This window comes from Budorcas taxicolor, chromosome 19 (genome assembly GCF_023091745.1).
Source record: "Budorcas taxicolor isolate Tak-1 chromosome 19, Takin1.1, whole genome shotgun sequence".
Lineage (NCBI taxonomy): Eukaryota > Metazoa > Chordata > Mammalia > Artiodactyla > Bovidae > Budorcas > Budorcas taxicolor.
The window spans coordinates 32,767,631-32,795,558 of NC_068928.1; the positions used below are offsets into that span (position 1 = coordinate 32,767,631).

At 49.6% G+C, this 27,928-nt stretch overlaps 2 protein-coding genes across 2 annotated transcripts in view; both read right to left on the reverse strand.

The window, feature by feature from the left end:
- The window catches only part of FBXW10B (F-box and WD repeat domain containing 10B), a 30,438-nt gene extending 25,643 nt beyond the window's left edge, over nucleotides 1-4,795 (reverse strand). Inside the window, exons 1-2 of the mRNA XM_052658614.1 lie at nucleotides 4,255-4,795; nucleotides 1,380-1,556 (exon numbers count right to left, since the gene is read on the reverse strand). Of these exons, the coding sequence (XP_052514574.1) occupies nucleotides 1,380-1,556; nucleotides 4,255-4,756 (679 nt within the window). The 5' untranslated portion in view covers nucleotides 4,757-4,795. The remainder of the gene's footprint in view (nucleotides 1-1,379; nucleotides 1,557-4,254) is intronic.
- Nucleotides 4,796-11,086: 6,291 nt separating this feature from the next.
- TRIM16 (tripartite motif containing 16) lies at nucleotides 11,087-27,707 on the reverse strand. The gene is made up of 6 exons (XM_052657314.1): nucleotides 27,132-27,707; nucleotides 20,647-20,742; nucleotides 17,722-17,955; nucleotides 17,225-17,390; nucleotides 16,663-16,758; nucleotides 11,087-13,559 (listed from the first exon to the last, which is right to left on the reverse strand). The coding sequence occupies exons 1-6, from the start codon at nucleotides 27,654-27,656 to the stop codon at nucleotides 12,976-12,978; spliced, it is 1,701 nt and encodes a 566-aa protein (XP_052513274.1). The 5' UTR covers nucleotides 27,657-27,707; the 3' UTR covers nucleotides 11,087-12,975.
- Between the last annotated feature and the right edge of the window lie 221 nt (nucleotides 27,708-27,928).

Consider the following 27,928-nt stretch of genomic DNA (forward strand, 5'->3'; position numbering starts at 1 on the left):
CTTCTGCCAAAGTGAAAATACCATTTCCCCTAACCAAACTGAAAACCAAGCAGTTTTCAGCGTTCCCAGCTCAAGGTGACATCTGCAGCATGAAAACTGCCCTGCTGGTGAAAAGGCATGGTGTCCAAAGTTCCCTTTAAAGGATCTCAACAAGAAAAAGCCTCAGACAATTTCAAAAGAGAGGGGTGGGCGAAATAAGATGGACAAGATGGTGACAATTATTGAGCCTGGAAGACAGTTAACATGGGTGACAATTACACTGTTCTACCTCCTTGGAACAGACCCTGATGCCAGGAAAGATGGAAGGCAGGAGGAGAAGGGGGCAACAAAGGATGAGATGGTTGCATGGCATCATCGACTCGATGGACAGGAGTTTAAGCAAGCTCCAGGAGACAGGGGAAGAGAGAGGAAGGAGCCTGGTGTGATACAGTCCATGAGGACACAAAGAATCAGACACGACTTAGTAACTGAACAACAAAAACAAACCTATTTTTTGAAACTTCATATTTTCCATATAAAAAGCATTTTAGAACCTATGCTTTGTGTTTCCTATATTTATTCCATGTATGTGTCTTGATTCAAAAACCAACTGAGGACAGCCTTAAGGTCAGAGCCCAATTCCCCGCTGCTCTTATTTCCACCTCAAGACTGAATCCAGGGACAGCCCTGGTGGCCCAGTGGTAAAGGCTGCACTCCCACTCCAGGAGCCCGAGTTCAATCCCTGGTCAGGGAACTAGGTCCCTCATGCCACAACTAAAGATCCCACATGCCACAACTAAGACCTCACAGAGCTAAACAAATAAATAAAAAGGCTGAATCCAGTGCTGCAAAAATAGATCCTGGTGGGCTGGATCCTGGAGGTGCCCCTCCCCCTCCCTGTACCAGAAGTCAGGGGACGAGACCAAGGGGTACAGCCTGGTGCAGAGGAAGACTTAGGATCATACCGACTGATTATCATCCTTGTTTCTCACCCCACCAGTGAGCGTGTGCACGCTCAGTCGCTCACTTGCGCCCGATTCTGTGACCCCGTGGATTAGCCCACCAGGCTCCTCTGTCCATGGGATTCTCCTGGCAAGAAGACTGGAGTGGGCTGCCATTTTCCTCCTTCAGGGGATCTTCCTGACTCAGGGATCGAACCTGCGTCACCTGTGTCTCCTGCATTGCAGCCAGATTCTTTACCCACTGAGCCACTGGAGAAGCCCACTTACCAGACATGGGATTAAATGAGGGAATAAACACCAGAGTGCCCAGCCCACTTTGTAGACAACAAATGAGTGTGAGTTGCCCACATCTGTCCTCCTCAGATGCCATCACCTGCCAGCCCCTCCAGGTCCTTGGGGACCCCTCCCCTTGGGCTTTCCTGCCACCAGCGGACTTACCAGCAGTGGCTGCTCCCCGCCGCACGAAGTCATGCAAGCTTGCTTTTCCTGCAGCTTTGGACAACGGGAAGGTTGTGTGCCTGGTTCTGGCTGCCCAGCAGACTTGTGAGGTGTCGCACGAGTGTACGTGGCCTTTCTCAGGGATTAAAAACATGTTGGTAAAGTCTGGGTCAGTCCCTAAAGAACAAAAGACCGAGACGAGCGGCCCTTGAAGCAGGTGCATGGAGAGGAAGTGCTGAAGAAAAGTGGCTTCAGGTCTACCGGTTTCTCTTAAATCTACACAAAACAGACCAGGCCAGTCATGTCTGTTTTTATTTAGGGGCCTCTGAGTTTCTACACAAAAGTCACAGAAAGCCTCTGTTAGCCTTTGCCACCCTGCCTGCACTGTAAACCTCATCAGTTCTCTATATACACGAGGATAGAGACTGAGAGACAGGGAAGGAGGACAAGAGAGAGAAAAAGAGGCAGGAGTTGAAAGAGGGATCGCTTTTTCGAAGCACTTTTAATTTTCTTCGGTGATATGAATAAATGCCCTTGAGTCAAATTAGAAAATTTCGTTTTTAAGAGAGAAACTTCCCTAGGAGAGGGAGACCTGTAAATACAAGGAGCTGATTCCTACGGTGGGGAAGGACCTCAGAGCAGGGCGTGTATATGGACAGATCTGCTTCCCTGCCTGGAGGGCAGCCTTGCCCATGGGAGATGCTTAGGATGGGAGGCCTGGTTTTCACCCCCCAACCGGATGACCACAACCAAGTCACTCAGATTCGCTGAACTTCAACATCATTACCTACAAAAATAAAGGTGCTGGACTGGTCAATCTCTAACCTAACTGATGGGATTCTCTGACTTTCTCCACCACTTCTTCATTCCATATGATTATTCTTTTACTTCCTGGACACACCAAAGAAAGCAAGTGCCTTTATCAGGTTCTAATAGCCCTCTGCGTGCATGCTTAGCCTCTTCAGCCCCGTCTGACTCTTTGTGACCCCAGGGATTATAGCCCGTATCTATTCATGGGATTCTCCAGGCAAGAATACTGGAATAGGTTACTATTTCCTTCTCCAGGGGATCTTCCCAACCCAGGAATTTTTACCCACTGAGCCACCTGGGAAGCCCCTAATAGTCCCCTAGGGAGCTGTAAAATTTCTTGAAATTCTATGAGTCTGCAAATAGGACCACACTCCAGGTATCATGGACAGCAGGAATCCCCCACTCTCAAGAGCACAACCTCTGAATCTCTCCATCTCTTGCCCCCTTCCAACCTTCTCCCATGCCGCTAAACCTCTGCTTGCCTTTCTAGACACCCCCCTGCAATCCCAGTCCCTTGCCTCCTGTCTGGCTGCTTTTGCTGCCCTAGTCCAGCTGGCCAATACCTTCTCACCAACAGACTGGACCACTGGCTCCCAAAATGAGGTGCACAGACCAATATCAGCATCTCCTAGCAACATGTTAGCAGTGCAGACTCATAACCCACATCATACCTGCTGGGTCAGGAGCTCTGGGGGAGGACCACAGCCACTTGGGTGTTAATAAGCCTTCCAAGTGATTCTGATACAACAATAATGGAGAACTCCTATCCCAGCCTTATTCAGTCCTTTCATGCCTCCAGAAGACTCTTGAGAAGTTCCTTGGACAGCCAGGAGATCAAACCAGTAAATCCTAGAGGAAGTCAACCCTGAATATTCATTGGAAGAACTGATGCTCCTTGAAGGTGAAGCTCCAATGTTTTGGCCACCTGATGTGAAGATCAGACCCGCTAGAAAAGACCCTGATGCTGGGAAAGACTGAAGGCAAGGGGCTGGGAGTGGCAGAGGATGAGATGGTTAGATAGCACCATCGGCTCAAGGGATATGAATTTGAGCCAACTCTGGGAGATAGTGGAGGACAGAGGAGCCTGGCATGCTACAGTCCATGGGGTCGCAAAGAGTTAGACACAACTTAGAGACTAAACAACAACATCTGACCCAGCTTTGGATAAACTCCACATCCAGGTTCGATTTCATGTTCAAGCAAGGAATACAGTGGAATGAATGGAGATAGGGCTTCCCTGGTGGCTCAGGCGGTAAAGAATCTGCTTGCAATGCAGGAGACCCAGGTTCGATCCCTCAGTCAAGAAGATCCCCTGGATAAGGGAATGGCAACCCACTTCAGTGTTCTTGCCTGGAGCATCCCATGGACAGAGGAGCCTGGTGGGCTACAGTCCATGGGATAGCAAAAAGTAGGACACGACTGAGCGACTAACACTTTGACTGAATGGAGAAAAGTCCTAGGTTTGGACCTCTTGGCCTGGTTTCCGTGCAGTGCAAACTGAAGGGCAAAACAAGTCAGCAGTAACCTTAACCCCCTCCCAAACCCACTTCAATCCTGAATGCACTGAGGTGGGAACCAGCCTGGCACTAATGAGCAGAGACAGAGGGACAAGCCACTTCTGGGCTTCAGGGATGAAGAAGTCCCTGAGCCACACTTGACAGCTGAAAGTTCCTTCTGAATGTGTCATTTCTCATTTTCCAGAAGGAAGTCACATTTCAGCAGCTTCTCCTTCAGTCAACAGGACCAGGCACCACGATGGTGGCTCAGTCGGTAAAGAATCTGCCTACAATGCAGGTGAGACCTGAGCTCTATCCCGGGAAGTTCCCATGGAGAAAGAAATGGCAACCCACTTCAGAATCCTTGCCTGGAGAGTCCCATGGACAGAGGATCCTGGCAGGCTACAGTCTATGAGGTCGCCAAGAGTCGGACACGACTGAGCAACTAGCCCACCACCACCTGCCATCTGGCAGTGCCCCTTCAACCTGAGCTCGTCCACACCTCCCATCCCTTCATAGGCTCCTGGTCTCCAGGGACCCCCAGTCTCTCTACCTGTGGCCTCGCTTACCTGAGGCGTCACCCCACTCTCTCAGAAACAGGACTCTGATGACATCAGTGGCGGTGAGCAGCAATCCGGGGTCACACATCTGCAGCAGCAGGAGTGTGTAGTTGGCCTTCGTCCGCTGGCTGCTGTTCTGGAGCCAACGCAGAGCCTCCCGCATCTTCTGCTCCACCGTCTCATCCAGCGTTTGATTCCAGGACTGGATCATCTTGCCCTCCTTCCTGCTCAGGTCGACCCGGGTCCTGTGGTAGACGAGGTCCTTGCCCTGTGTGGTCTGCAGGAGGGTTAGGAAGTAGTGTAACAAGTACGGGCTGTCCAGTTGCTGCAGGACACTCACCAGGAACCTCCTCTGGAACCCAGCATCCACCCTCCAGAACCACTCTCGCGTGGAGAAGATCTTCCAGGCCAGGATGCACGTCTCACACTTCTGGCACACAGGGAGAGAATCATTCCCCTTCTCACAGCGAAAGTACGGGGCATTCTTGAGCCTGGACTCCAGGTTTGCCATGGCCCCGAGAAGACAGGCTCATTTTATCCTTGCCTGCGGCCAAACCCCAGACGGACAGTAGACGCTGATGAGTATCCCAGTTGAGCCTTTTCCGACATGAACATCTCTCGAAGAAAAGGTACACTGCTCCAATGGGGTGGAGAGCTTGTCTCTACCAGAAACTGCCGGTTGAGTCTGGCTTTCAGTACTGACCTCCTAGGAAACATGCCTTTACCGTAAATCTCCTAAGCCTGGTGCTGCTCAGAGTGAGGCAGTTGCTGTATATTCTGAAAGAGCTGGTCATCTCATTTCTAGAACAGCAGGAAGAGAGGTGGTCAAATCTAGATAGTGGATGGACCCCTTTTAAAGAGAAAATTATATGGTGGAGCCTGGTGTTGAGGCTTCCATTGTTGTTGTGAATGAATTTTAAATATTTATGAATGTGAAATTAGAGGCTTCTGTGGATGGCTGTTTAGTTAGAATGATCTTGCATGTTTATAGCTATCTTCTTAACATCAAAGTGAAAACACAAATGCTTAATATATGTTTGCCTGGTAGGCTACAGTTGGACATGACCGAGTGACTAAAACTTTTGCTTCAGTTTCACTTCACTTTTCAAGTTACTTAAGTGTTTCAGAATGCTAACCAAGGGACTTCCCTGGCTGTCTAGTGGTTAAGATGCTGCCCATCCAACACAGAGGGTGTGGGTTCAATCCCTGGTCCGTGAACTACAATCCCACATGCCGAGGAACAACTAAGCCCATGTGCCACAACTACAGAGTCTGTGCACTGCGATGACAGATCCCTGATAACACAAGATCCTAAGGCCTTCGACCAAGACCCAACCACAGCCAAGTAAATACAAATAATAAAGTGAATAATAACAACAAAGACCCAACCACAGCCAAGTAAATACAAATAATAGAGTAAATAAATAACAACAAAGACCCAACCTCAGCCAAGTAAATAAATATATTACAGTAAATAAATAATAATTTAAAAAAAAAAAAGAATCCTAAATGGAAATCTCTGTAGTTAAAACTCCTTAGTGGAAAAAAAGTCATTGGGCCTGAGCATATATTTGGGGTCTCTTCAAGCTTCCATCACATGCCAACCCTGGTGTCAGGGGACACCACAGCTGAGTGGAGAAGAGCGGGGAGTCTAGGGTCAGACCCCTGGGTTTGGACCCCAGCCCAGCTGCTCACAAGGTCTGTGAACACAGGTGGATTACTTAACCCTTTATGGTTCAGTCTCCTCATCTGTAAAAGGGAGACAACTGTTCAGTTCAGTCATTCAGTCGTGTCCAACTCTTTGTGACCCCATGAATCACAGCACACCAGGCCTCCCTATCCATTATGAATTCCCGGAGTCCACCCAAACCCATGTCCATTGAGTCAGTGATGCCATCCAACCATCTCATCCTCTGTCATCCCCTTCTTCTCCTGCCCTCAATCTTTCCCAGCATCAGGGTCTTTTCCAATGAGTCAGCTCTTCGCATGAGGTAGCCAAAGTATTGGCGTTTCAGCTTCAACATCAGTCCTTCCAATGAACACCCAGGAATGATCTCCTTTAGGATGGACTGGTTGGATCTCCTTGCAGTCCAAGGGACTCTCAGGAGTCTTCTCCCAACACCACAGTTCAAAAGCACCTTCGGCGCTCAGCTTTCTTTATAGTCCAACTCGCACATCCATACATGACTACTGGATAAATCATAGCCTTGACTAGATGGACCTTTCTTGACAAAGTAATGTCTCTGCTTTTTAATATGCTGTCTAGGTTGGTCATAACCTTCCTTCCAAGGAGTAAGCGTCTTTTCATTTCATGGCTGCAATCACCATCTGCAGTGATTTTTGAGGCCTAAAAAATAAAGTCAGCCACTGTTTCCACTGTTTCCCCATCTATTTGCCAGAAAGTGATGGGACCAGATGCCATGATCTTAGTTTTCTGAATGTTGACCTTTAAGCCAACTGTTTCACTCTCCTCTTTCACTTTCATCAAGAGGCTTTTTAGTTCCTCTTCACTTTCTGCCATAAGGGTGGTGTCATCTGCATATCTGAGGTTATTGATATTTCTCCCGGCAGTCTTGATTCCAGCTTGTACTTCATTCAGCCCAGCGTTTCTCATGATGTACTCTGCGTAGAAGTTAAATAAGCAGGGTGACAATATACAGCCTTGACATACTCCAATTCCTATTTGGAACCAGTCTGTTGCTCCATGTCCAGTTCTAACTGTTGCTTCCTGACCTGCGTACAGGTTTCTCAAGAGGCAGGTCAGGTGGTCTGGTATTCCCATCTCCTTCAGAACTTTCCAGTTTATTGTGATCCACACAGTCAAAGGCTTTGGCATAGTCAATAAAGCAGAAATAGATGTTTTTCTGGAACTCTCTTGCTTTTTCGATGATCCAGTGGATGTTGGCAATTTGATCTCTGGTTCCTCTGCCTTTTCTAAAACCAGCTTGAACATCAGGAAGTTCACGCTTCACGTATTGCTGAAGCCTGGCTTGGAGAATTTTGAGCATTACTTTGCTAGCGTGTGAGATGAGTGCAACTGTGCAGTAGTTTGAGCATTCTTTGGCATTGCCTTTCTTTGGGATTGGAATGAAAACTGACCTTTTTCAGTCCTGTGGCCACTGCTGAGTTTTCCAAATTTGCTGGCATATTGAGTGCAGCACTTTCACAGCATCATCTTTTAGGATTTGAAATAGCTCAACTGGAATTCCATCACCTCCACTAGCTTTGTTTGTAGTGATGCTTCCTAAGGCCCACTTGACCTCACATTCCAGGATGTGCAGCTCTAGGTGAGTGTGAGTGATCACACCATCGTGATTATCGGGTCATGAAGATCTTTTTGTACAGTTCTGTGTATTCTTGCCACCTCTTCTTAATATCTTCTGTTTCCATTAGCTCCATAATATTTCTGTTCTTTATTGAGCCCATCTTTGCATGAAATGTTCCCTTGGTATCTCTAATTTTCTTGAAGAGATCTCTAGTCTTTCCCATTCTATTGTTTTCCTCTATTTCTTTGCATTGATCACTGAGGAAGGCTTTCTTATCTCTCCTTGCTATTCTTTGGAACTCTGCATTCACATGGGTATACTTTTCTTTTCTCTTTTGCTTTTCGCTTCTCTTCTTTCCACAGCTATTTGTAAGACCTCCTCAGACAGCCAGTTTGTGTTTTTGCATTTCTTTTTCTTGGGGATGGTCTTGATTCCTGTCTCCTGTACAATGTCATGAACCTCCATCCATAGTTCATCAGGCACTCTATCTATCAGATCCAGTCCCTTAAATCTATTTCTCACTTCCACTGTATAGTCATAAGGGATTTGATTTAGGTCATATCTGAATGGTCTAGTGGTTTTCCCCACTTTGTTCAATTTAAGTCTGAATTTGGCAATAAGGAGTTCATGATCTGAGCCACAGTTAGATCCTGGTCTTGTTTTTGCTGACTGTATAGAGCTTCTCCATCTTTGACTGCGAAGAATATAATCAATCTGATTGCGTGTTGACCATCTGGTGATGTCCATGTGTAGAGTCCTCTCTTGTGTTCTTGGAAGAGGGTCTTTGCTATACCAGTGCGTTCTCTTGGCAGAAGTCTATTAGCCTTTGCCTTGCTTCATTTTGTATTCCAAGGCCAAATTTGCCTGTTACTGCAGGTATCTCTTGCCTTCCTACTTTTGCATTTCAGTCCCCTATAATGAAAAGGACATCTTTTTGGGGTGTTAGTTCTAGAAGGTCTTGTAGGTCTCCATAGAACCATTCAAATTCAGCTTCTTCAGTGTTACTGGTCGCGGCATTGACTTGGATTACCATGATATTGAATAGTATGCCTTGGAAACCAACAGAGATCATTCTGTGTCAGCGTCACTTCAATGTCAGTGTGAGGATTAAATGAGGTATTATTACATGCAAAGCAGGGCTTCCCCACTGGCTCAGACAGTAAATGATCCCCCTTCATCCTTTACTGGATGGAAGGATGATCCTCTGGAGAGGAAGGAAGATCCTCTGGAGAAGGGAATGTCAACCCACTCCAGTATTCTTGCCTGGAGAATCCCATGGACAGAGGAGCCTGGCGGGCTCCAGTCCATGGGGTCACAAAGAGTCAGACATGACTTAGCAACTATAACACCATCAAAAGGCAGGCAATGGCATGAGCATTTCTAGCACCCACATTTGGAAACTAGCTACTGCCAGAGAAAGGCGGTGGAAGTCATGGCCAGGCTGGTCTTATAAAAGGTTAGGGTGAAGACAGGACCCAGAAGGAGATCAGTGCTAACAGCTCAAGCCTGGAGAAGAGGCAAGAGTGGATTAGCTTCTGATCCACCAGGAAGGCCAGACAGAGCAGAGAGGCCCAAAGTACCTGTATAGGGGGCACGTTACCCCCAGATATGCTACAAACTGGAAGCAGCTTGTTCCTAAAGGTCTAAATAAATTGGGGTTTTAATCTGTGGGGCTGACATATGCCAAAGAAGCAGTTTTACAATCCAATTTGGCCTTGACTTCATGCTTGAGGGCCCAACCTTGGGAGTTAGAGATGGGCTGGAATCCCCCACAGTTTTCTTACTGGAGCTGTGGCCTTGGGCAAGCCCTACAGCCCCTCTGGGCCCCGTTCTCGTCATAGAAGACAGGTGCTTACCACTGACTGGTGGGGTGTCCTAGTGTGAGGCCTACATTCCATCTGTGATTAAGGAGCTGCCAGAGACAGTGGAGGCTCCTATATGACATACAGCTTGGAGATATATATACCAAGCTTGGAGAAAATGACAGAGAACATAACACTGGCCTTTGTTATCTTTTTATTTTTTATCTGTTTGTTTTAGGCAGTTTTCAGTTTTGGACCAAGTAAAAGAAGATATGACTGTCACTTGAGGCAACAATAGAAAGAAACTAAATGTTCCTAACACCCAGTTTTGCTGTGATCAATCAATTTTGATCACAGAAAAACTGAGTGTTACTAAAATTTAAGAAGGGGCTTCCCTGATACCTCAGTTGGTAAAGAGTCTGCCTGCAATGCAGGAGACCCTGGTTCGATTCCTGGGTCGGGAAGATCCCCTGGAGAAGGGATAGGCTACCCACTCTAATATTCTTGGGATTCCCTTGTGGCTCAGCTGGTAAAGAATCCATCCACAATGTAGGAGAACTGGGTTCGATCCCTGGGTCGGGAAGATCCCCTGGAGAAGGGAAAGGCTACCCACTCCAGTATTCTGGCCTAGAGAATTCCATTGTACAGTCCACGGGATCACAAAGAATTGCACACAACTGAGCAACTTCTCGGAGAAAGCAATGGCACCCCACTCTAGTACTCTTGCCTGGAAAATCCCATGGATGGAGGAGCCTGGTGGGCTGCAGTCCATGGGGTCTCGAAGAGTCAGACACGACTGAGCGACTTCACTTTCACTTTTCACTTTCATGCATTGGAGAAGGAAATGGCAACCCACTCCAGTGTTCTTGCCTGGAGAATCCCAGGGACGGGGGAGCCTGGTGGGCTGCAGTCTATGGAGTCACACAGAGTCGGATACGACTGAAGTGACTTAGCAGCAGCAGCAGAGCAACTTCTACTTTTTTACATCAAGAAAAAAGGTCTTCAAGCCAAAAGAAACAAAAAAAGTGATAGTTGCTCAGTCGTGTCTGACTCTTTACCACCCTGTGGACTATAGTCCACCAGGCTTCTCTGTCCATGAGATTTTCCAGGCAAGAATACTGGAGTGAGATGTTATCTCCTCCTCCAGGGGATCTTCATGACCCCAGGATCAAACCAGCGTCTCCTGTGTCTCCTGCATTGCAGGCCGATTCTTTACCCCTAAACCACCAGGAAAGCCCTTAATGAGTGAACAAAAAGAGAAGCCGGTGTTGAAGACAGGTGAGGAGACACCCAGAGGGTTCCTTTTGAGTCTGAGTGTGGCGTAAACAAATGACATCTCACGACACTGACACAATTTACCAACATGACTGAAATCCAAGCAGAAAATTTTGAGAAACTAGGGAGAATGCTGGAGGATGGAGACAGGCAAAATTGTCTAGATTTTTTAAAAGAAAAATAAGGTAGATTCTACAAACAGCAGACTAGATGTGAATTTGTACCTGATTTCTAAAATGCTTTATCAAATAGTTTGTGAGCATTTAAGGAAGAAACATCAACAACCTATAGGGGTTTAAAAAAAACACGGTGGCCAAGCTGATCTCATTTTCTCCTTTCAGAGCACTGTTAGAAGGAAGTGCTGACATAGTGTATCTTGACCTTTGCAGTTGAAAACGTCCTTCATGGTGTCCATTGCATAAAGGTGCAGAGGTGGACTACGTTATCGAAGAGTTCTACTCGTGCATAACTTTTAAAAAAAATTTTTTAGACATGGACTATTTTTTAAGTTTTTATTGAATGTTACAATATTGCTTCTGTTTAATGTCTTGGTTTTTTGGCCGTGAGGCATGCAGGATCTTAGCTCTCCAACCAGCGATTGAACTCGCACCCACTGCATTAGAAGGCGAAGTCTTAACCATTGGACAGCCAGGGAAGTCCCACACGGATGCATGACTTATTGAATAACTAAAACCCAAAGGTATTGACTGAGGACTGCAAGACTCACCAATTTATGTATCAACAAGAGTAAGACTTAAGAAAAGGTCACCAATTTCTGCAGGATGGGAAGGAGAGCTGTTATAACCCAGTAGGATCATGAAACAAATCTATCTCCACAAGCAGCGGTGATGTCATGAGTTTTACAACTCAAATTTTTTTTTAAAGTCAATAAAACTGAAAAAATTTAAAATTCAGTTTGGAAATTAAAATCCTACACTGTGTAAATCCTATGATTCAAATGTCTGACAGGGTCTCCAGAAACAAGTCAAGTGATGCTGAAATAATGTGCTCTTGAGAGAGGACCACCAGACAGGGCAAAGAGGAAGAGGATTGCCTTGACACAGGTCATGGAAAAGACCCAGAAGTTATATTTCCAGTGAATCCCAGAAGGGATTTCAGGTTATGTCCTCAGAAACCCATTGAAATACAGTTTGTCATTTGCCTAAAGGTTTGATGTTAGTAAAGAACTGTCTGCCAATGCAGGAGACACAAGAGACGTGGATTCGATCCCCAAGTCAGGAAGATCCCCTGGAGAAGAAAACGGCAACCCACTCTGGTATTCTTGCCTGGGAAATCCCATGGACAGAGGAGCCTGGCAGGCTACAGTCCATGAGGTCACAGAGTCAGACACAATTGAGCAAGAATAAGGACTAAAGACACCTTTAATTTTAGGGAACAATCTGTCAAAAGGAAGACAAAGTGATCAGAGAGGTAAAAAATCTGGAAACCACAAGGAAACTGGGAAACAGGATGTGAAAACATGCATATTCCCAGGGGACCTGTGAGAGCTACTCCTCAGTGTGTAGACAACTGCCCTTTGGATAAGGAGCTCCCCACCGTCCAGGTGGCTCCAGAAGAGAGGTGCTAGGGCCATATGCTGAGGTCATAGGGACTAGGACATGGACCCTACGAAGACAGTCCTACAGTTCTCGCTGTGCCCAAGCCAGGAGAGCTGCCTGTGAGGTAGTGAGCTCTCTGTCACAGCACAGCTGCAAGGCCCATCAGACGTGGGCAGGAAAAGCCACCGAGGCTGTCAGACTCTCCATGTTCACAAATGCAGTTCAGCTTGTAGTTTATTCACTTACACACAACACCTGTGATCTAAGGAGGAGGGCAGGGTTGGGTAGTGGTTAGAAGTTCGATGTCAGGTTTGAATCCCAGCTCGGCCACTCACTCGCCACGTGACCACAGTGACCCTGACTGAGTTCACTAACTCCCTAGACCGCAGCCTGTCCATCCGCCAAGTGGGGGTGGTTGAGCACCTCCCCATGGGGCTGCCAAGAAGGTCACGAGGGCTGAGGCCCAGGAGGCGCTCAGAACAGGGGACATGGGAGTAAGACAAGGTTAGCGATTGGTTCTGATTCCTCTGCAGTCTTTCTGATAGCTCTGAGGTTGCCTGGTGACCACCTCTGGGCACAGCATGTTGTCCACCCAAGCAGACAGGGCGAGATCATAAGAATATGGTGAGGGGGACCTAGGGTTTGAGGATTACTGCAAACACGGGGACCAGCGCAGTGAGGAGCCCAGGGCGGCGACCAGAGACCTTTCCCCTCATCCTCACATGATTTCTAAAGCCAGCAGGTGCTGGCATGGACCCCTCGTCAGTCTCCCAATAGAAACTGCCACCTGTCTGTGTGTTAGCACAGGTCTGAGACCTGGATCGGCGTCTAGGCAGCAGCCTCCTCCGGGGCCGGCCCTGGCTTCTCGGGTTCCTCTCCCAGATCCGCAATCCGGATGGCACTGTCCTTCTTGGAAAGCCAGAAGGCTGGGTAGACGGGCTCCGAAAACTTACACTGGAACCTGTGCAGCAGCGTCAGGGTCTCAGGCTCGATGCCGTAGAAGGAGAGGCCCCCGCCGGGGAAGTCCACATAGATCCCCAGCCTCCGGCAAGCGCTGGCGCTGAGCAGGGTCTCTGCATCGCTGTGCCATGCCCTGAACCCCTTCCCGTCCCAGTGGAGGCTCCAGGAGAAGTCGTTCCCAGAGATACAGCTGTTGCGCTCTTCGCCCTTGCGGTCAATGCCCTGGCACGTCAGGCCCACATAGACGCCCGCTCCCGAGAGCTCCACCTCGAAGTAGTACCTGTGCAGGTACAGGCTCTGCTGGGCCAGCACCTGCCGCCAGTGTGAGAACCTGCTGGGCAGGTCGGGGTAGGGGTGCTCCCAGGGCGCCGTGTTGGTGACCTTGCGGTTGTCCTCCTGCAGCCGGAGGTACCTGTGTGCCGTGTCGGGGTCGAAGACAATGTCACAGGCATCTGGGGGGGACATAGAAGGTCGGGGGCTAGCAGCTGACTCACATCTAGCCAGCCTCCAAGGGATGAGAAGACATCCATCCCTCTGTTCCCTGTCTCCCCAAGTTCTGTCCCCTCCCAGAGAAGAGGTGGGTGAAAACCAGGAAACAGAACACAAGCGGGACTCTGTGACTTACAGTTATTGTAGACTTGGTCTCTGCCCCTGGCTCCCACCACAGAGTTCCCTGTAATTTCCTGAGTGGTAACAGCACTAGCACCATCTTTTGTTCTAATGTTTGGTCTTTGACAGGCTTCCCAGGCAGTTCAGAGGTAAAGAACCTGCCTGCCAACACAGGAGACGCAAGAGACCAAGTTTTGATCCCTGGGTCAGGAAGATCCCCTGGAGCAGGAAATGGCAACCTACTCCAGTATTCTTGCCTAGAAAGAATCTGCCTGTAATGCAGGAGACACAGGTTCAATCTCTGGGTCGGGAAGATCCCCTTGGAGGAGGAAATGGCAACCCACTCAGTGTTCTTGCCTATAAAATCCCATGCTGAGACCAGTTCCTGACACAGAGCTCCTGAAACCCTTGTAATTTCCTGGGTTAAACAAATGTCTTTTTTCTCCTTAAGAGGTAGAGTTTGGGGGGTTTCATTTTATGTTTATTTATTTATTTATTTGGCTACACCAGATCTCAGTTGTGGCATGTGGGATCCAGTTCCCTGACCAGGGATTGAACCTGGACCTCAGTGCCTTGGAGCTCGAAGTATTAGCCACTGGATCATCAGGGAAGTCCCAGTGTCTTTCGTTCTAACAAAGTGACTCTGTGTGTGGGGATGAGGGGGTGGGGCTGGCTGGTCACCAGAAGGACCAAGTCATAACCAAGTTCTGCTTGGATCTTGCAGCCCTAATTCATCTTCTCTTGGGAAGAGAGATGGGCTGGAAGTGGTTCATTATGCCTGTGGGATAAAGCCCCCATAAAATCCCAGGAGTGTGGGGTTCTGAGTACTTCTAGGCTGACAAACATCCACATCAGGCAATTGACCCCACCTCCATGGGGACCCTCCCAGCCCTCGCTCTGAGCATCTCTCCCTTCCTCTGGCTGCTCATCTGTGTCCTTCATCACACCCTTTGATGAACTGGTGAACATAAGTGTCTCCCTGAATTCTGTGAGCTGTTCTAGCAAATGCTCGAATCCAAGGAGGGTCCTGGGAGCCTCGGATTGCAGCCAAGTCGGACAGAAGTTGTGGGTCTTCTGGGGGCCCCATAATTGTGACTGGCATCTGAAGCGGGGTCCATCTGGTGGGCTCTGACACCATCTCCAGGCAGATAGCATCAGGACAGAGTTAAATCCTGGGATGCCCCGCCATGTCTGGGGGAATTGCTAGGTTGGGGATGCGGGGAGGGGGTCTCACTCCCACACATGTGGTAAGTGGTCCCAGACACCTTTTAACAAGTCACCCCCACTTCTTTCCTTCCTTCCTTCTTGAAGCTCAAACTGCTTGCCATTTACTGTATTATTTGTTGAACTGAATCAAGAAAAAAAATTTACTGATGGGCTCATGTTTTCATTCATTCGACAAACACGTCCTGAATTCAGGTGCTTTTCTATGCAGTGTTGGCAAGGGTCATACACCCACATCTGACTCACTCATTTGTTAAAATATTTGGCCACTATTTAGCAGGGGAATTCTCAAGCAGTCCCCCCTACATGTACACAGATATTCTTTTCCTGGCCCCAGAGGACACCTCCACACACCCAAATGCTCAAGTCACACTCCAGGTTATTTTGACATTTCTCTTGGCCCCATCCTCCCTCATTTTGCCCCTCAACTCACACTGGAAGCCCCAAGTCCCACCTAGAGACCCCGTTCACCCCCATCTAAGCCACCCCTGAATCTCCCCTGACGCGTGCAGCAGCTCATCAGTTGGCTTCTTATATCAACTATATGTGCGCATGCTAAGTCACTTCAGTCATGTCCTACTCTTTGCAAACCCCACAGACTGTAGCCCACCAGACTGCTCTGTCCATGGCATTTTCCAGGCAAGAATACTGGAGTGGGTTGCCATCCCCTTCTCCAGGGGATCTTCCTGACCCAGGGATCACATTTGCATTTCTTACGTCTGCTGCATTGGCAGGAGGATTATTTTCCATCATGCCAGCTGGGAAGCCCCTATATTAGCTGCATTGTCTGTTTGTAAAACATAGATATGCTGCTGTCAGGAAGCACAAAAGATAAATAAAGGAAACTGGAAACCAAGAGGTCCTGGGGGAGACGAGGAGCTCTGGCAAGAACAGGGTCATCAAACCCGAGGCTCCACATCAAGACCAGAGAAAACGGGGTTCAGGAGTCAGCCAGCCAGAGCTCACCCCAGAAAGCAAGCAGAAGCAGGGTTGAACAGTGAGTTCCAAAGAGATGAAAGTCAGAAAAATTAGCCTTGATTACCCAGACATGTCCTTCCTCTCCTGGGAGACAAGACCTCCCTGTCTTGTTAACCATGAGCAAGTATTGATTGGAAATAAGTGTTTCTAAAAATGCCAACAGACCAGGACACTTCGATGTCAGGACAGGACAATGGGCTAGGTAATTCCAGCCAAGCCAGACTTAAAAGGGAGCCACCTGGTAACCAGCCAGGATCTTTAAAGGGGCCAAGGTTTTGAAGGACACGGAAGGACTAAAGGACTGGACACAGGCTGAAGGAAGCTAAGGAGACCAGAAAACCTCTGTGACTCTGGACTGGACTTCCGACCAGAGAAAGGACACTGGAAGCAACCCTGGTGAAATCTGAATAAATTCCAGCCAGCAATGCTCACTTCCTGATTTGGATCAATGGACCATATATATGTAAAGTGCTCAAGTTTGGAAAAGCTAGGTGAAAGGTGTATCAGAATTCTTGGTCCTCTTTTGTGCAATGTTTTTTTTAACTCTGAAATGGTTTCAAAATTTAAAGTTCTAATTTTTTTTGAAATTCAGCTTATTTAAAATTTAAATGTACTATTTGGGGATAGACCTGAAGTTGCAAGAACCTGAAACCTGCTGAAAGATGGTATCGATGGTATCCTTGCTTCTGAAGCATCACATGCACATTCCCCGCCCCGGGGAAAGCAGAGCAGCTCACGACTTACACTGGAGGAACTGCCGCCTGGTGCAGGGCTCAGGTTTTGAGGTCCGATGTCTGTGCTCAATGACAGCACACACCTGAGTTCTGATGTCGTACTCCTCTAGAAAATCAAGAGTTGTAAATGCTCACCTGTCCAGGTGGGCAAGAGAATCTAAGGAACAGGAACCCCCCACTTCAGTTGCTCTTCCCTGGGCCTCCTGGGGAAAGTCAGGACCAGACACTAGTCATGCTTCAGAGAATCCTGCTCAATGGACCACATCGAAGTAAAACCCACTGAGGAAAGATCCCAGCCTAACCTGGGTTTCACTTGAAAGCACAGGCATCAGTGACCTCGGAAGTTAGTCTGCACTTGAGTGGAGATGCGGGCCAAGTGCATACCAAGACCATGTTTTCTGAAATCAGTTGTAAGTTAACATCATCAAGGTACATGTCCACCAGCTGCACGGTCCAACCAGAGGACGGCTCTGAAAATGGGACATTCTCTCCACCCCTGTTCTGTTCTCCTTCCCTGACCCCCGCCTCCCCTGCCAACCCCTCCAGAGATGTCACAAGGCCTGGCGTCTCACCATCCTTGGAGAACTCCTGGAGCTTCTCTTTGTAGCTCTGCAGCAGCTGGATCAGGTGGGCAGTGGAGTCCGTGATGACCTTGTGGATGCCTGATAGCTTGTCCTTGAGCCCTATGTAGACGCTGGGGAAGGCGCCATCCTCCGTGTTCTTGAACTTGCAGTACTCCTGCAGGAAAAGAAACACAGCGGAACTTGCCCTGGCTTCTGTGCTTCCTAAACAGGGCTGCCCTACTCGATACAGCACCTTCTGCATCTGTGACACGGGCTGATAGGGGCATGTACTTCACAAAATGTAATGGGTCCAGCTCAGCACCTGACCACATAGAAGGCATCTTCCACGACCTGGTCTGGCCTCCCGCTCTGGGCAGCCCTCCCTCCTACTCCTGTCCTCTGCTGCTCTCTGCTTCATTTATCAACAGGGTGGCTGCCTTGCCATATCCACTGCGGACCTAGCAGAGTGAGGGTCTCTCTGGCTCCGGCGTCGCAGTGACCCATACCTCCAGGAATAGCACGGGACTGCCAATGGCAGCGATTCTGTCTAGCTCCTGCCTGGCCTTCTCCATCTCTGCACTCCTGTACTCCAGGTGGGTCTTGATGCCGTTGGCCTGGCCCAGGGCAGCTTGCTCCTTCTCCTCCAGGAAGAGCATCACGTCGGCCTGGGCCTTCGTGACGGCAGCACGGAGCTCCCCGAACTGCTCCTCCACCCTGGCCTTTACCTCCGACACTGACACCTAGTGGCAAGGGGGTGGGGGAGAATCAGTGAAAAACCCATTAGTGATTAGTGAAGCATCAATCTTATCAAAGCTCAACACACAGAAATGTAAAAAAGCATGCATGCATACTCAGTCCTGTTCAACTCTGACCCCACAGACGGCAGTCCGCCAGGCTCCTCTGTCCATGGACTTTCCCTGGCAAGAATACTGGAGTGAGTTGCCATTTCCTCCTGGAGGGGATCTTCCCCACCTAGGGATCAAACTTGCGTCTTCTGAGTCTCCTGCATTAGCAGGTTAATTTTTAACCACTAGCGCCACCTGAGAATCCCAATATAAACCCAAGAAACCCTCAAATTAGGGAACAATTTCCTACTATAAAAGAAAGCCTTTATTCTCATTTGAATCCTGGGTTCCATAAAACAAGGACCCCCTGGGGTGTGAGTCCTTATTTACTCTTCATTAACTTTGTCTCTCATCCATTGGACAAGACTGTGCATTGTCTGCTGAGGCCAGATCTGACAGTCAGGTTCCTCTTCAGGTCTGTGACATCAGTCTTCCTGCCTGGACAATGGAGCTGTTCAGTGTACTTGAGAGTCATATTTCTTGTAGAAAATTAATAATTTGGCTTCTTTGTACAAATCAGTAGCATGAATTTGCTTTCTCAGCACTTCATTATGTCCAGCTAAACTACCCACCAAGGAAATCAAACCGTCCAACAAGGAGATCACACCAGTCAATCCTAAAGGAAATCAACCCTGAATATTCATTGTAAGGACTGATACTGAAGTTGAAACTCCAATACTTTGGCTACCTGATGTGAAGAGCCAAATCATTGGAAAAGACCCTGAGGCTGGGAAAGATTGAGGGCAGAAGGAGAAGGGGACGAAAAAGGGTAAGATGGTTGGATGGCATCACCAACTCAATGGACATGAGTTTGAGCAAACTTCAGGAGATAGTGAAGGACAGGGAAGCCTGGTGTGCTGCAATCCGTGGGGTTGCAAAGAGTCGAACACGACTTAGTGACTGAACAACACCAAACTGCTCACTGGATCCATCTGAGCTGAAAGCACATCCTCTGGTGTCTGGGCCAGACACAAAACGTCTAGGGCATGTGAAGGCAACCACAGCACCTGAGCATTGCAGGACAAGCCTACCTGTACGGAATGGAATGCCACATTCAAAAATATATACAACTAACTCCACGTGATGAACAGTAGGGATTTGCCTGATGGCACCTGTGTATGTGGGAGTCTGTCCTTCCATATCTTTAGTAAATGCCTTAGTCAAGGTCATATTTACAACTTCAATCCACGTTCTTTTCAACAGTTTCCTCTTATCTTTGGTAGTTCTTAGGTACTGGTGCTGACAGGTGAGTGGGTGGATGGATGGATGGATGGATGGTTGGGGGAGGGATGGATGGATGAGTGGGTGAATGGATGGAGAGGTAGAATCATTCTTCATATGCAAAGATGCCGCTGCTCCTAACTGCCAATGTGTGCACGTTTTGCATTCTCCTCTGAGTTGTGGTTATTGGCTTGCCACTAGTGAGAAGCTTTTGTGAAACAGTTTGGGTCCACTTAGAGTTTATTATGGAAAGTGGTCAGAAACCAGAGAGACTAAAACTAAGTAGCCTGGCATACCGTTATGGGACTTCCCAGATGGCCCAGTGGTAAAGAACCCGCCTACCGATGCCAGAGATACAAGAGACTTGAGTACAGTCCCTGGGTCCGGAAGATCCCCTGAAGGAGGGCATGAAGAGCCACTCCAGGATTCTTGCCTGGGAAGTGCCATGGACAGAGGATCCTGGTGAGCTAAAGTCCATGGGGTTGCCAAGAGTCAGACTGGGCACACACATACACCACTGGCCTTATCAAGTTGCTATTGTTGTTGTTTAGTCACTAAGTCATGTCCGACTCTTTGCAACCCCATGGACTGTGGCATGGCAGGCTCCTATGTCCATGGAATTTCCCAGGCATGAATCCTGGAGTGGGTTTCCATTTCCTTCTCCAGGGGATCTTCCTGACCGAGGATTCAAACCCGAAGTACCATCCACTAATCCAGCCGCTCTCGCCTCTCTTTTCTGTCTGCCAGGACTTAGGACAGGCGAGAATCGCATGCGGAACACCCTTTCATGGTGGAAGAAGACAAGATTATGCATAATTTCTGGAGCTCTAGCTAACCACCCCCCTCCATTCCCACATATACCATTTGCTCCCGGTCAAAAAAGCATATGCAAATATACAAATAAGCCAGAGCTATCACAGGACTGGAGGAGGGCATGGTAATCCACTCCAGTATCCTTGCCTGGAGAATCCCATGGACAGAGGAGCCTGGTGGGCTAAAGTTCATAGCGTCGCAGAGTCAGACACGACTGAAGTGACTTAGCATGCACACACATCACAGGACTAGTTTGCTTCTATTCTCTATTGTTAAAAGTGAATCACTTGCCAGTTTTCAACCTTGAACTAATTTCACAGCAAATCCCAGAGACAAGGTGATGCCACCCTACAGTGTAGCCAACCTGATCTGTACCCACAGTTTCCATCAGATGATAAGACCTAAGGGGCCTGTAGACACAGAGGCCGGGCCTGCAGACGTGGAGGCCAGGCCTGCAGCCGAGTCCCACGGTTCCGGGTGGGCCTGATCGAACCAGCAGCAGCAGCCAGCCAGGTGTGTCAAAGCCTGGCAGGTGACTCCGGCCAGACTTACCAGGACAGATTTATGGTTAGCCTGGAGCCTGGAGATAGCATTTTCATTCAACTTGAATTTCTGCTCCAGGTCTAACTGGGTCCTCCGAAGCTCAGCCTAAGAAGAGGAAAGGTCAGCAGCGTTAGGGAGGAAGGTGCCCAGCGTACCCGGAAGGTCCCAGGGAGCAACGGTGCCACCTGCCCTTCTTCCACAGAAAGGAGAGTTTTCCTCGGAAGCTGCTCTCAGGAGCAGGCTGGGTGCCCTCCATGGAGGCAGAGAGGGTCCGCTGTGCACCAGCATTACCAGCTGAATCTCCTCCTGTCATTGAGACCATGCCCACAGCAGGTAAACACGCTGTCTCCATAGCACAGGTGAGAAAACAGAGTCACGAGGGTCATGTAGGTGTCAGTGGTCTAGAACAGGCTGACAGGGAGCACAGGGGCTTGGAACTGGCAATGGGGGGGACCCCAGGGTTTCTACTTAGCAGCCAAGACTTTGGGACAAAGTTGACTTAAAGCTTCCCCACTTGCATTTCTTCACTGTGAGGTGGGGAAAGCTAGAGTCCAATTCATAGGGTTCCTATGAGGATGGGAGGCAGCAGGAAGTCTGCACAGCAGCTGGCACCTCGCGGGTACTCCATCAGTGGCAGTGGTGTCATTGACTTCGTCATTTTACTGGTGCCTCCTTGGTTGCTTTCCATCACAGAATCTCCTCTCCCGAACACAGGCAGGGCAACCCCTCCCCACCGAGGTGAGTGCCCACATGAGAACTCTGGGTTTGCCTGCTTTGACCCCCACCCCCCGCCCAGCCCCACTCCACCTCCCTAAGCACTTTCTGCCCAGAACCTGACAAGACAGGAAACCAGAGCCTTTGTGAACTTCAAAGGCCCCCATCACTTTCTGCCTCCACAAGGGTGTGAGACAGTGGCAACAGAAAGGACAGCTTTCACTGCTTTTCACAGTAGCGTGTGTCAGCACTGAGTTCTGAGTCACTTGCCCTAACAGGTCTTGGACTGGCGAGGAGCACCTGACGTGTCTCCCCTTCCTCCCACCAAAGCTCGTGGTAATCCCAGGCCCCAGGGACAGAAGCCCAGGCGAGCAGCGGACCCGCCTCACTCTGCCAAAAACCGGGAAGTTCTGATCAAGCTCCAGGGTACTGACTCAGAGCTGATGGGAGTCCACTGACTTCCCACACCTGAGACCTGATGTCCTGGAGTGGGGGAAGCGGGGGAGAAGGAGGGGATCTGACCTGTTTGGGGGAGATTGCGGAATCCTGGTCTATCAGAAAGGCTTACCCAGTGACCTCTCCAGGTTGTGCGGGGGGAAGGACATGAGGTGCTTGTTTAAAAGGTGGTGGGAGACGCAATAGAACACACAAGAGCAACAGCACAGACGTGGACATGTTAAAGGGGCCAGCCCCAGCATGACCCAGGGACCCAGGAGATCCCCAGAGTATACAGGGAGGGGTTTCTCCCCACTGTCTGCCGACAGCCATTAAAGGAGAAAAGCACTCCAAAGTGCCTCATGGGGACCTCTGAGTCACCCCACCAGCGGGCACTCCCGCTTCCCCATGACAGGCGGGACCACTTGGGCAACCAGCACCTCCAGTTATTCCTGTTCCTAGAAAATGACGGGGTGCCTCAGACCCCGGCTCCAGGATTTCCCAAGACTTCAGCCTCACACACATCGCAGGCCAGGGCAGGCTCTGCACCAAAGCAGAACAGGGGTGCCAGTGAGCATAAATGCCCCACATCCAGGGGCACAGAGAGCCCCGCCCACCTTGGCGGGGAGAGGACAGATGCTGTGCAAAGGACACCGTGTCTGTGATCCAACACCTGCCACTGGCGGGCCCCACGGCCCTCGTCAGGCCCTCTAGCATCTCCTCTCGCACCTCAAGAAAATGTTAACAGACTATTTCTCGCCTCTTCCTCCAGGGCACAGGCGGCACCCAGCTGGGTGGCCGGGATCAGGTTAGAGATGCAAACTGGAACAGCAGAGGGAGTGAGGAGAGAGAAAAAAAGACATTCGACGTGGTGTCAGGCACTCTGTGTGTCCCTCTGGGAACACAAGAGTCCCGCCTGGGCCCTGACTTCACTCCTCAGGTGGCTGGTCGGAACCCGCTACATGTCAGTCCAGTTACATAAGGCAGCCTCCCTGCTCTTGAAGGCAGTAGAATGTTTAAGAAAAAACAAGTTAGATAATACTGAGTTCAACACACTCTTCAGAAGTTCTAGAAGAAATTCTTCTGAACGGCCTCAAGCCATCCACCTTCTGGCAGCAGACGGCCATGAACAACACTGGTTAACTGCTCCCCCGAGAACTGGGGACACTTGCGGCTCTCAAAACCTGGCTCTTGCTTCACCTTGAGACTGTGTCCACGTCCCTACCCTGTCCTTAGCTTTCTGGAACCTGTGCCGAGGTTGGATGCAGTGACCTGCCACGAATGGACCTAAAGGTCTAAGACAGGGTCCAGCCCAGGCCTTCCCTCCTCCCAAGACCCCCACCCCTCACCTGCCAGGGGCTCCCTCCTCAGAACACACGGCTGAGCTTTTGTGCTGTCCCAACCCTTGGACATCTGGGGAGCCAGGGGTCTGCTTTGGCTTCCTGATTACAGCCCACACTCCCTGGGAGGGTGCAGCACACTGAGCCCACAAAAAGCTCTCGGTAATGTTTGATAAACACAGTGAGGAACAGAAAAGAACAGAAAAGCAGTCACAGAAGTGGTACAGACTTCACAACATGCATACACGCATGTCCACTTCCTGGCAGTGAGCCTGAGTTCTGAGAAGGTGAGAGGAGTTAAGACCAGCTGCTCTTGAAGGCTAAGGGAGAGGGATAGACTGGGAGTTTGGGATTCAGTTCAGCTCAGTCACTCAGTCATGTCCAACTCTTTGCCACCCCATGCACTGCAGCTCGCCAGGCTTCCCTGTCCCTCACTATCTTCTGGGGTTTGCTCGAATTTATGTCAATTATATACAGGATGGATAAACAACAAAATCCTACTATATAGCATAGGGAACCATATTCAATATCCTGAGATAAACCCTAATGGAAAAGAATATTTTAAAAAGAATATATATATGTTAAAACTGAGTCACTCCATTGCTGTACAATGGAGATTGGCACAGCACTGTAAATCAGCTATACTTCAATAAAAAAAAATTTAAGTTAAGGGGCCCTGGGAAGTTGGCCCCAGGAAGGGGAAGAGGTGAGTCCCCATAGGAAAGGGCTGGGCCCTAGGAGCCCAGCAGCACAGAAGAAATACTCAGAGAACACCTGGAATTTCCAAATTCAAGAGTTTTTGCCCACAGGCATAGCTGGAGAGCATAGGAGCCACAGAAGAGGCTCAGTCGGAGAACTGAGAAGCCATGCAGACCCTGTGCAGGGTCCTGGCTGCGCTTTGTCCCTGTGGCTGACCCTGCCGTTCTCAGCTTCCTCTGCATGATGGGCTTGCCTTAGCAAGCAGCCCTAAACACCATCCAAAGTGACCTTCAGCAAGCAGCTCCAGCAAGTTCAGGCTGGCTGAAGGAAAGATGGAACTTCTGGAGCCTTACTTAGGTCTGTTAAGGCTTTCCAAATAATCCTGGTGGAGGTTGCAGCCTCCTCAAGGAACTGTGTCTTCTGAGCCAGTCTCCTGGCAAGAAATCTTTCGGCTCCTGAGCAGTGAGGACCACCGAGAGAGAGCACACTTATTGGGCTCGCTCGCTCTGAATTGAAAGCAAGGACACAGGGCAGAAAAGCAGAAAACTCAAACAAGCAGAACCGCAAGCAGAGGCGGTGAACAGGCCAGAGCCTAGATCTGGAGCCGGGGCTACCGCACTGCTCCTATAACCGCCACTGCTTTCAGCACCAAAAACTGTCCTGGGTGTCTTTGTGTTACCTGACACAGCTCCGTCCTGGGATGTCCAAATTTGGGGTTCTGCACATGTACTATATAAGCAGCCCCCAACTTTATTAGCACCAGGAACTTGTTTCATGGAAGAAAAGTCCTCCATAGATAGGGGGATGGTTTTCTGGATGATTCAAGCACATTACTTATTTTTATTATTTATTGTGTACTTTATTTTTATTAATGGTAAAGAATCTGCCTGCAATGAGGGAGACCCAGGTTCAATCCCTGGGTTGGGAAGATCCCCTGGAGAAGGGAATGGCCACCTACTGCAGTATTCTTGCCTGGATAATCCCACGGATAGAGGAGCCTGGAGGGCTACAGTCCATGGGGTCACAGAGTTGCACATAACTGAGCAACTAACACTTATTTCTATTATTACATCAGCTCCACCTCAGATTGTCAGGTTAGATCCCAGAGGTTGGGGTTCCCTGCACTAAACAACTCTCCCTGCTCAGAATGACAACTACTCAATGTCTCTGTAACGCACCAGCTTACACTACATTTAAAACTTATATTGTATCTATGTTGCTACAGGCACAGAATTTTCTGAAAGGAACAAGGAGGAAGAGTATATGATGGGGTTTACCTCTGAAGAGGAGCTTTCCAGGGGGCTGCAAGGTAAAGAATTTGCCTGCAGTGCAAAAGATGCCAGTTTGATCCCTGGGGATCGATGTTATTCCCATGTAGTTATTCCCCTGGGTTGGGAAGCTCCCCTGGAGAAGGAAATGGCAACCCACTCCAGTATTCTTGCCTGAAAAAATCCCATGGACAGAGCAGCCTGGCAAGGCTGCAGTCTGTGGGGTTGCAAAGAGTCAGACACGACTTGGTGACTGAGCATATTATACTTCTGAAGAAGGAGATAGGTGGATCCAGGATGGGAGGGAGACCTTTTCTGGTAAAATCTATTGCAGTATTTGGTGATTGTTCCTCTGTTGTGTATGTACATGCATTCCTTTTCCAGCTAAACATGACAGAATTCAGATATTATACCCTGAACAAGGGAAATGCACTCTGCCTTCAACTCTTTACTACATGTATGGCAGGTTTTTGAAGCATTAAAAAAAAAAATAAGGTTATAATATTGTGACCTTGGAGTTCTTCCTTGTGTCCTCCAGTGGGTGGCCTTCCAGAAGCTTCCATCCCTCACTCCACGACTTAGCCATCTGTATGAGCTTGGACAAATGTGGTGGGGATGAAGAGTCGCCACCTCATAGAGTCATCCCAGGACCAAATGGGGAAATTCCAGGGAAGCATGTTGCACATGGCAATGCTCCAAGACCAGTTTCCTCAATTACCTGGAGCTTTGTCCTCTGACCTGTCCTCTGACCTGTCTGAGCCTCCTCGTGGCCGTGAACATGAGGAGGGGGTGGAAATGACCAGCTCTCTCCTGACCAGACGTTTCCTGGCACTAGAGATGCTGGGAACAGTCAACAAGTGGATTCTAGAGCTGGAAATGGTGACTCACTGACATCTGGGATACAGAACTTTCCAGAATTACTCCCACTAACACCAGATAAAATCCATACTTAAGGGAGGACGTGGAAGAGGGACCCTGCTAGGACCCTGCTCCTCCCAGGAAGCTCCTTCTCAGCTGTCTCAGAGCCCTGGGCCAAGGCACTGTGCTCATTGCCAACAAGGGAGCTGCCCAGCATCTAGACACAAGAAATGTGGCACAGGACTTCCCTGGCGGTCCAGTGGCTAAGAATCCACCTTTCAACACAGGGGACAAGGGTTCAATCCCTGGTCAAGAAACCAAGATCCTACATGCAACTAAGCTGGCATGCTTCAAGCAGCTAAACAAATAAACATTTTAAAAAGAAAGAAAGAAATGTGGGACAAAGTTCAACTGCACGTCACCCCACCCCCCAGAACCAAAGTGCTCGTAGGAAGTCCAAGTAAGAGAAACAAAGCATTTAAGTCCGTTCCCAAGAATTCTCCAGGCTCTCAGCTTTAGGGCAGAGAAAAGCCAGTTGTTCCATAAACAGTTTCCCTATCTGATGGGAATAAAATTACAGGCTATGAGCACAGTGTTTCTGTCTCTCCTGATGCTTCTATCTGATGAGGAGGTTTATTTTCCCTAAGGGAAGTGGTCCTTGACATTATCCAGGAGGGACGTTCCCAGTTCTATGTTATCTCAGCCCATCTCAAGGTCTTGAATTTCATAGCTGGCACCTCCAGAGGGGCCCTGTCTCCTGATATCTTGTTTGGGGTAAAGGGAAGAAGAGAAATTAGGGGAAATTTTTGGCTCTTTTCTCTAGAATTTCTGCCAAGATTTACATTTCATTCATTGCCACTCAGACCTGACCAGAGGGGAACACCACTGTCCTCAGTCATACACCTTGTATACCCCACCCCCAGAAACAGATCAGCACTGAAAGCTGAGTGAGAAACAGCAGGAAACTAGCAAGAGGAGCGACAGACAGACAGGGAGCATTTCAGGGACAGTGGAGCCAATGGGGATAGAGTGAGCCACTACAGCATCCAAAGCCAAGTGCAAGAGACATTCAGGCTGGGTGTACCGCCAGGTAGCAAGGCTGAGAGAACGCAGCCCCAGGAGCCTCGGCAGAGCCCTGGCAGCCTCCCCACCTCCCTCTCCCCTAGACCCCAGCACTCACCTCCTTGTCCCTGCGGGCGGCGTCCAGGGAGACCAAGGCATGGCCCCTGTGCTCCACCTGGCTGCACTCCTCGCAGATGCACTGCCCGTCGGGGTCGCAGAAGGCGATCAGTGGGCTGCGGTGGGCGGGGCACACCCGCAGGTCCCGGTCCCTAGCGGGCTCGGTCAGCTGGTGGCCGTGCAGCCTGCTGTTCTCCTGGTGTGGCCGCAGGTGCTCCGGGCAGTAGTTCACCATGCAGGTCAGGCAGGACTTGACGGCCTTCACCCTGCTGGCCCCGAGACAGAAGTCACACAGGACCTCCTCCTCCTTCTCCAGGCCCTCCTCCTCCTCCTCCAGGCCCTCTGTCTCGGGAGCTCCCTGCCACTCAGAACCCTGTCCCCCAGTTTCCCCTGGGGGGTTCCCCGGGGAGCCCAGGTTCTCTTCTTCTGCGGGACTGGCCGAGCCAGAGTCTGGGCTGAGAGTGGCCGGAGGGTGAGCAGGGACCCCGCTCAGCGGGCCTGGAGCCATCAGATCCAATTCAGCCATGTAAACAGTCTGCCACTGCGGAGCTGGGCTTCCTCTGCCTCTGGGCCCAGGATCCGGAGCCCCAGTCAGACAGCAGAACCACGCCCAGAGGACTGCAGCTGCAGCAGGACTTTAACTGTTTCCTCCCCCAGAGGCAGCTCGGTTGCTCATTACTCCACTGAGCTGGGAGGACGGCCAACTGTGATGGCCACCAGGGAGCCCGGGTCCTCGCGCTCAATGGCCCAGGCTCCCGCTCCTCCTCCAGCCCAGAACCGAAATAGCTATTCTTCTGT